At 37.8% G+C, this 9,962-nt stretch overlaps 1 protein-coding gene across 1 annotated transcript; it reads right to left on the reverse strand.

Annotated features, from left to right (window-relative positions):
• Window positions 1-672: 672 nt before the first annotated feature.
• rps28 (ribosomal protein S28) lies at window positions 673-9,715 on the reverse strand. The gene is made up of 4 exons (XM_029453822.1): window positions 9,610-9,715; window positions 9,292-9,339; window positions 1,417-1,539; window positions 673-797 (listed from the first exon to the last, which is right to left on the reverse strand). The coding sequence occupies exons 1-3, from the start codon at window positions 9,646-9,648 to the stop codon at window positions 1,417-1,419; spliced, it is 210 nt and encodes a 69-aa protein (XP_029309682.1). The 5' UTR covers window positions 9,649-9,715; the 3' UTR covers window positions 673-797.
• Window positions 9,716-9,962: the final 247 nt, after the last annotated feature.

Below are 9,962 nucleotides of genomic sequence, written 5' to 3' on the forward strand. Positions count from 1 at the left end.
ATCTGGCTTGATATATAATTGGGTATCATCCGCATAACACAAGTTTATGAAGTGGGTCCTTATATTGCCCAAAGGAAGCATATGTGAATGGAACAGGTCCAAGTACAGAACCTTGCGGGACTCCATGACTGACTGTGGCTTGCATCATTTACACAGATTGCTCAGATAAATAGGACTTGAACCAGTTTAGTGCGGTTCCTTTAATGCCAACACAATGTTCCAGTCTCTGAAGTAGAATGTCCTGATCAACAGTGTCGAAAGCAGCACTGAGATCTAACAAGACAAGAACAGAGACAAGTCCTTTGTCTGATGCCAATAGAAGGCCATTGGTAACCTTCTCCAGTGGTGTCTCATCAAAATGTGCAGCAGATGTGCTTCATCATTAAATCAAGCTAGTTTAGTTTTAGTGATCAGAGGGGTGTACTTGTTCAACATGCTTGGGAGAACACTGTACTATAAACAGTGTGGGGGGGGGGGGGGGAAAGTAGTATTTGGATCTTTTACTTCAGCAATTCTACAATGTAAAAATAGTGGTAAATGTAAAGTTCTGCATTCAAAATATGGAAGTACTGATTATGCAGAATGGCCAATTTCTGAATGTTTGATTTTGGATTCTAATTAGTACAGTTCTGATTCACAACACACACACACAGTAAACACAACACATCAACGGTCATCTTAACAACCAAATTTATTTCAAACCATCTGAACAAGTAAGATTGTAGGCCATTTCAAGTAAAACCGATGAGTCTTCTGCTTCACGGTAATGGACTCGCACCTCACATCTTCAGCGGGCACTGCAAAGAGAAGGAATCAGTTACACACCATCTAGAAAAAACAACCAGATTAAACTCTACCTGCAAAATAAAATAAAACAAAACACTTGCATCTGTATAAAAACAGGATACTAGAAGGGTATTAGTTCAGGTAAACAGTGATCCTCTAACGGCTGTGATTTATTTTTATTCAGCCACCTGTCACCTGCATTTCTCTGGTGATCCAGAAGGAAAATAGTCCATTGTAAGAGAATCGAGTGCAGTCGGGATGACTAGCTTACAATATCAGTAGTACGCAACTCTACTTCAACAGGTCAGAAATATGAAACCTGTTACATAACAATACAGTTCAAAAGGCTCCGCAATAATCCTCCATTTGAGGAGCTTAGTGTTTCTGTAGAGCGTCAAAGAGCTCTAGATTAAATTCAATGGTACTTTTGGAAACAGAGACTGTGGTGTTTTTGTATTCAACAGTATTAAAAATATATTTTGTGAAGTTTTGTGCACCCCCATATACATACAGAGGACAGGACATTGGAAACACTTTTCAATACATAACACACAATTGCTCTCCAACCCAGACAGTTTGGGTGATGCCAACTGTACTCAAACACCGTTGGCTGGGTTTATTTCTCCTCACCTAGCGCAGCCTCCTGGCTTCTCTTTCAGACTCCAGAAGTGTCAGCACATCTCCTTCTCTGACTGGGCCCTTCACGTTCCTGATGATGGAGCGGTTGCTGTCGTCCATGAACTCAACACGGACCTGGAAGATCAGATGAAGGGACATAATTAGGATTAGAAATCCTTTATTAGTCCCACGACGGGGAAATTTACTTTGTTACATCAACAGAATGAGAAAGTGAAGAGTACACAATTAAATAGAATAAAATACAGTAACAGTAGTATAAGTACAGAGTCGTTGATAAAAAGTTGTAATAGTGAATATTGCACATGGCATTGATAATTGCACACAGTGGTGGAATACTTTACTCGGAGAATACATATAAAAATAGAAGATACAAGTGTTGGATTATTGCTTAGTCTAGATTAGAAATATATAGAGAACATTTGAAAACAACCATGTAATAATCTGTGCAATAAAATATATAGAAATAAATGTGTACGATTACGCAACATTGTAAGTAATAGTGATTAGATGGTGAATAAGTGATTGTGAAGTAAATTACTCCTGATTGTATTAATCCACACTTGAAAGACTATATGTATTTGTCTACCTCAATCAATGTATTTCTGCACCATTATGCATTTTCTGCACTGTATGTATTACAAGCATAACATTGACTGTAAACACAATAGGAACACTTCCCCTTTAAGAGAACAGCTCAACAGGTGATGTGATTGGTGTCCTCAGCTGAGAGTATTTTCTATGTTTGACTTATCACGTTAATAAATATATCGATTTAACTAGAAGGTTGCCGTTTTGATTCGACATTTAAGCTCCGAGTTCTTCATCTTTTTCCTCAACAATTTGGTTCCCCGTGTGAGAATCCTGCCAGGAGAAGTGAAGAACGATGGCAGAGTATCGTTGTCTGGTATTCATTGTACATGCACACAAGATCAGGTGAGAATGGACACCGGTTAAAACAAATCTTCACTGCAGGTAGATTTTAGGACATTTATCATTAATGAATGCCAGCAACAATATTCGACGGTCATAGCTAATAAAACTGCTGTTAAACGATAAAAAGCAATCTTGAAATACATGTGATAAGAGCAAGCATTGAAGATATTAAATGTGATAAACTGGTGTATTAAAAACCCGTAAGGAACGGTAATTATTAATAAATCCCACGGAGGGTATCCAGTAAGGTACTGGACAAAGCTTAAGGAAAGCTTGAATTTAATTTAGTTTAATATAAAAATACCTAAGGAAGGTAGCTAAGAAAACTTAGTTGGTAAACGTTAAGATTAAATGTTAAAAAGACCTACGGGAGGCAAAATAAAAATAGTGTAACTTCAAGACTTAAGGGGAGCCTGGTTAGAGCCAGTGTTGTGATAAAAAGGAGAATATTGAGCGTATAAGCTTGATTTACGTGATGGAATTGATGACGATCGCCTCATCGCATCAATGACGTTATATCTCATCTCCTTTTGGACAGCATAGTGGTAAAATAAAAATGTTAAGAAGATTAATTGTATTGTTGTTGTGAGTAAAGTGCATCTCAAGCAGGCCTGAGGCTAAGCTAGCGCTGATATTTAGCTAATGCATTTGAGTTTGTAGATCAGGTGGAAACTGTACAAACTGACTGGTGGACGGTTGTGAAATCAAAGAGAACCGTAGAGTGTATGTGAAGTTGTTTTAAGTTGGAAAAACGTGAAAGAAGGAGACGTTTTTGTGAAAGGCCTCAGAGATTAGGACCAGCTAATTGTGGCTATGTGATGCTGGGTTGCTAATTCCGCCTACTTGATGTTACGTGGCATGGGAAAGTAAATTGTGATAAACTAAACCTCGAGTCTTACGCTGGAGCATTTTGGGTGGAAATAGAATGCACAAGTGATGTATTGACAGAGTGATTAAACCAGAGATGTGAGTTTTCTTCAAACTGAAAGGAGAGAAAATTTAGAACAAAGAAACCTCCATTTTCTATCCTTTGTCATCCGGTTGGAATTTATAAAACCACATCTGGTTAATAGCTAAATGCCTCTGGTGGACACAATTGAGACTACAGCTCAAATTTGATAAAAACTTTCCAAAAAATAAAACACCTCCACCTGTAGGACGATAATAGAAGTGGACCTAAATTTAAAATTGTGCAGCAGCAGACAAGTTTGTAAATTACAATTAGAAATCAAATTGAAATTCCAGGATAGATGGATTTGATTAATTTTTCCTAAAGAATTTGGTCTCTATAACATTGATTGATCATTTATTTTTTGAATATATATATATATATATATATATATATATATATATATATATATATATATATATATATATATATAAATAAAAGCTGTTGGCCATTACTTCCTCCCCCACCTGGGGGACGGAAAGACTTTGGAAACAAAGGAGACATTGTACCCATCCCCCACCAACCAGTAGGCTATAGGACTGTCCGATATTCATAAACAAGAAACATGAGGACAGAGTTTAACTACTTTAAGAGAAAGGTTTGATCTATCCGAAAACTGGAGTGGGGATAAGTATCAATCTGGTGATGCAACAGTAGAACATGAAAATGTTAAACGGAGCGCCACTCCTGTGTCAATCATGTTAAAATATTGGACAATTACGTGATGAAGAGAGAAAATAAGAGCAGGGAGCTTCTAGGGGTAGCAGAGATATTTTATGACTAAAGAGAAGAAAAATGTGAAATCAGAACCCCAGAGGGAGACTGCAGACCAGACGTCAGAAAAAGGACTGACAGGAGAACATGACACCCCAGCAACGGGGGTCCACACTTCCGGAACCAGGTCGTATATATGCATTCACACACACTATCATAGAGCCAATTAAATGAGGCTGAATTGTAAAGTGTAGAAAACTGTCTCTTATTTGTTTTTGAGAAAACATGTTTCATAAGTGTGTGGATGACATATGTACTTTTTGTGTAATTCCGGAGCAGACATAACTGAATAGAGCAGAACAGAGCCGCAAAATACTCAGAATAAAGAGCGTAAAATAAAACAATGAGTAAAATCAGTTAATGATAGATTACGTTCAGAATAAAAAATAAAAAAAAGACTTTAGCATCAAGCCATATTAGAGATGGTATCTGTTTAAGCAAGAAGTGTCGGCGAGAATTAGATCCAAGTGCCAGGAGCAATCCATATTTCCAGTAAGGAAAACTGCCATATATAGGATGGCTAATGGTACCAGATTTACAGGTAGTAAATAAAGTTGTAGTACCAAGAGCATCAATAGAGCCGAGAGCACATTTTTAATAGATATAGCCAACGCATTCTTTTCCAGCTAAGTGGTAAAAGAAAGTCAGATTTAGTTTGCTTTCCAGTTTGAGGGAAAGAAGTGTGCACTTACACAATAATCCCATAAGGATATGGTGAGCACCTTGATATAATAAACTACAATTGTTCAAATCAATAGTAAAGGATTTGAGTTACAACATTTCACAATCAGGCAGAGCATGTGAAGAGGAGAGGAAGAACTTAATTAGAAGCACTTAAACCAGACTAAGAGACAAATTATGTAATTTCTGTAGAAGCTGAGTGCCAAATGATGCACTATTAATTAATCCTCTGTCAGAACTGATTCCTAAAAACCCTATGTCAGCATCTGTTAAGATAATATGGAATGAAACAGCTGACGAATCATTTAAGAAAATAAAAAACATTTTGGTAAACTCATCTGTTTTAGAAATACCAGACTATAAGAAGCCTTTTATTTAAACAGCAGACTTTATGACATTAGCATTAGCACAGAACCATGGAGATAAGAGTAGACCATCTTCAAAATTAGACCCAGTAGATAAGGCAATGCCTGACTGCACATTAGCAGTAATTGCAGCTTCAATGGCAGGTCAGGCCTCTGCATCAAGTGTTATTCAGGCCATTGACTTTAACAGTGACACATGCTGTGTCAGTTGTGTTGGTAGAGAACAAAATCACCTACGTGTCACCTGCAAGGCACCAGGCATGCAGGGGCAGTTTTGTTTTCACAACCATACCTGACTATAGAAAAATGTACAACTTTGATCCGTTTACATTATTACCAACAGCTGAAGACGGAGAACCACATGACTGAACGACAGAGACTGACAAGAAACTTCACCAAGACCAGACTTGACTGACATTCACTAAGAGGAACCAGCGATAGAAATGTTTGTTAACAGATCATGTAAAGTAAACTAGAGGGTCCGAATGTGACAAGATTTATGTAGTGACACAGACTCTACCTAATCATCTGTCAGCAAAGGAGCAGAACTTACGGTACAATAATCAGTGTTGATGTAAATAAGTGTGAAAGACAAATGGTATAAAATAGCATTGGAAATCACTGCAAAGTTTCCCTATCTGTGACGGGAAAACTATCAGAGCCATATTTTGAAATATACCACCATTTGGGATACCAGAAAGAATATTTAGTGATAATGAGACATTTTTAAATGATATCATCGAAGCATTAACAACAACGTTTGGTGTACAAGGAAAAGCTGGATGAAGTGCTTAGCACCAATAATATTAAAAAATGCACATTTTGCAAGAGGCTTATTGCCATTTGAGTTGATTTATATTCCAGCTATGAGAGAACTTATGGACAAACAATCACATCCAGAAGTAGACCTAGAAGAAGAAATGTCATAACTGTTAAAAGAAAAGATATTACGAAATGTGTTCCGTCACATACAGAAAACTTGAAGAGGGAGAGAGAGAGCATCCTGGAGACACCTGGCACACTGTAAAATGGTAAATATATCACCACTTCTGTGAGAGACACTGACTCCATAAAGCAGAAACTGGACCACACAGGGAGGCGTTACCCATAGGGGCACGTGTCTCACCATCAGTGAAGATTCAACAACCCGAAGTTTTAGAAGGGGACTGTGAAACGGAGGTCAGAGTTATATATATATATATATATATATATATATATATATATATATATATATATATATATATATATATATATATATATATATATATATATATATATATATATATATATATATATATATATATATATATATATATATATATATATATCCCTGTACACCTGAGACTCAGAAACAACCAGCCAACATAGTTAGATCATCAAAATCAGATCATGTGGCGACGGTATTCCCACTCATCTGGTGAGAAACGTGGATCCTAAAACATCAGTCAGTAGAAACTGCACAACCACATCAAATTTGATTCCTGTGACATAATAACCTGTCCCTCTTCTCTAAGAATATGCAAAACAGATCAGGTGGGCAGAGGAGCACATCTGCGCCACGGAGAGGAGTGACATGTAAGAAAATAAATGATTGTGATCCATTATTCCTCACCATCGTTTCATCGCATCCCAGGGATTAGAGACTGTTTGCTTTAGGCAGCAGAGGTTTTAGGAGCAGGACCACAAGGACACTTTAGGATAAAGGTAGAAAACAAGAAGGCTGCAATCTCCAAGCAGTCAGTAGGAAAGGATATAGAGTTACTACAGTAAGAAATATAATAGGCATGGAGACAGGATATGTAGAAAAGAATATGTAGCTTGACTGGAAACTGTATACCACTAGCTCAGTAAATATATTGCGTGCATGTGTGTGTGCACCAGCCAGGCCCCTCCTTGCTTTAAAGCCCAGTCCCAGTTCTACTCTGACGAATAACAGAGTAAACCTTTCTGTTAACAATGATGCACAGTGTAACAGAACCACTCAGCTCAAATTGCAAAAATCTCCTTAAGAGATATTCAACTCACAGAACCAATAGCACAAGACAGAAATATGTGCATTGATGACACTGGTCGAGCGTTTCTGTTTGGCCCACAACAGGTCAAACTCTTGTGAGCTTGAACTCGGTGGAAGAGAAACACAGCACCTGGGGAGAGCTTCAGCTCCACAGCATACAAGAGATGCAGTAGGAGTCCCCCGGGGAGTGCCAGAGATCAAATCGAAGCAGGTTTCGACTCATTGTTTTTATGATGGGCAACTACCAATAAGAATGTGGACTGGATTAATTACATTTATTGCATCTAACAGAGGTTTGTTAATTATCACAAGGGATGTCGTTAAGGGGCAAGCTGAACAACAAGCAGCTTGCAGCTTATTGACATGATAGAATGTCTTTAGACATGCTCCGAGCAGAACAAGGAGGTGTGTGCCATATTTGGATCATCCTGTTGCACAATTATATCAAATAATACTGTTACAAAGAGATCAGTTACCAGAGCCTTACAAAGATTGACAACATTATATAAAGAATTAGCAGAGAATTCAGGAGTAGAGAATTAGTCTGGTGATGCTACGGAAAGTTCTCATGTCACTGGTATCTTCAGCATTAATAGCTATATTAAGTTGTACATTATCGCCACTGTGTATATTTTGTAAATATTTATGCAATTTGTATATTTATGTACCAGCTAAACTAGAGCAAATTCTTTGTAGGTGAAAACCTACATGACAAGAAAGATTATGCTGAATACTTACTGTATGTGGATGTTCTATACCATGAATTAGAAGCCTTATGACAAAATTGATTGATTCCACAATAACAAAACAAATGTATACGAGTACCAGCCCCTCTCCATAGATTTATGCACTTTGATAGAACTAGCCGGATTACAGAACAGAATTGCATTAGACATGGTGCTAGCTGAAAAAGGGGGTGTCAGCAAATTGTTTGGATCCATGTGTTGTACTTTCATCCCAAATAACACAGCCCCAGATAGATCCATTACCAGAGCTTTGGAAGGACTCAACAGACTCAGCAAAGAGCTAGCATCAAACAGTGGGGTAGAGAATTACTTCACAGGCTCCAGGTTGGTTTGGTCAGCACAAGATGTTGATGTTGAGTATTCTGTTGATCATACCGATAATGATAGGTATATTAATCCTGTGTGGATGCTGTTGCATTCCATGTATCCGCACCCTGACCACTAGACTGATCACCACTGCCCTGACCAAAGAGAGAGAGACAGAGAAAGGTCAATTTTTGATGCAAGAGAAAACCAAGTTACTTATAGACTATGATATAGGGCAGGAACAAGACAGCCTAGAGGACAATGATTTTGTGTTTTTCCATAAAAAAAAAACTATCATGTGCATTTGTCTACCTCAATCAATATGTATTTCTGCACTGCATGTATTACAAGCACAATCCTGTATGTATTACAAGCATAACATTGACTGTAAACACAATAGGAACACTTCCCCTTTAAGAGAACAGGTCAACAACCATCACTTCCTGACTCTGCTGACGGAGGAACGTGATGGTGCCAACGGGGACCAATGAGGAGAAGGTCAACGCTGCTCCATGTGTCAGCTGTGATGTTTTAAAACTCTTTGGACACACTTGAGCAGAGCCGTGAAACAGCAACCTGGGGGTTTCTTAGCCATTCAGTCTGTGGAAACGGTGATGTGGTTGGTGTCCTCAGCTGAGAGTATTTTATATGTTTGACTTATCACGTTAATAAATATATCGATTTAACTAGATGGTTGCTGTTTTGATTCGATATTTAAGCACCGAGTTCTTAATCTTTTTCCTCAACATGATCAAGCGTTTTAAAATGTAAGAATATAAATTAGAATTGAAACTTACATGCATGAATGCAGAATCAATGCCAGAGTAATTTATAACCCGAAAGACAAACTTTTTTTTACAAAATCAGCTACTTTGAACATTGTTCCAAAAAAGGGAACGTGGTCATGGCAACGATGTGAAACAGAAAACACACAGATATACTTTTAAAAACACGTACAACCCATCACGTTAATCTACAAAGCAAGGACCTTTCCTGATCTACTGTACTTTTTACTCATTTCGGAGGTATTTGGTAAACTCAACCAAAGACGGGGTCAAATAGAATCCCTGTGTAAAATGCTAACTCTTGTTAGCTTACCTGTGTACATTGTCCCTGGGAACCAGTTCTTCCGAGCACCTTGGTGACCTGAAACACAATTCAAATAAAGTTAGATTGACGGTACATGTTTTTAAAGTAAACGTTGTTTCAGATGTGAACTAAAACAGTCCAGAAGAAACTACACCAGGCTAATAGTGAACTAGCTAGCACACTGTGGCATGGACGTGGCCTCCGCAAAACATCGTACAAAAGTCAATTTAGCGGAATTTCTTTGGGACCGCATAAGACATTAGTTGTTACTGTAGCCATTTATCTGTTCGGATAAGATTATTTTCACCATATTACACATGTTCTTACTCTGGCGAGCTTGATCGGCTGCACGCGGGAGGCGTCCATGTTGTCAGGTTAGACCGTAAAGGAAGTCTCGCGGTGCACGGCAGTGAAATATAGCAAATGTAATTCTTTTTTTTTATGTTTCAATTTTGTATTGAGTGGTATACAATTAGAAAACCATTGATCGAATGAATTATTAAAATATAACCGGAATACTTTTTCTATTTGATAAAATATTTTAGATTACTACTTCTTTTTCCGGCGAATGGCCAATACCATTCACACAAACCTTCATGGGTGGAATCCAGGGCCGTACCATTCATCATTGTGTTGTAATCCTTTTCCCAATATCACTCGTTTTAACTTTAATGTTTACC

This window comes from Cottoperca gobio, chromosome 17 (assembly GCF_900634415.1).
Source record: "Cottoperca gobio chromosome 17, fCotGob3.1, whole genome shotgun sequence".
NCBI lineage: Eukaryota > Metazoa > Chordata > Actinopteri > Perciformes > Bovichtidae > Cottoperca > Cottoperca gobio.

What these genes read in the sequence shown, in the direction of transcription:
- rps28 (XM_029453822.1), bottom strand. Translation starts at nt 9,648, where the DNA reads ATGGACGCCTCCCGCGTGCAGCCGATCAAGCTCGCCAGA. An exon ending in AGCCGATCAAGCTCGCCAGA is followed by an intron (nt 9,340 to 9,609) that starts GTAAGAACATGT and finishes ATTGTGTTTCAG; the next exon opens with GTCACCAAGGTGCTCGGAAG. An exon ending in CCCAGGGACAATGTACACAG is followed by an intron (nt 1,540 to 9,291) that starts GTAAGCTAACAA and finishes CTGATCTTCCAG; the next exon opens with GTCCGTGTTGAGTTCATGGA.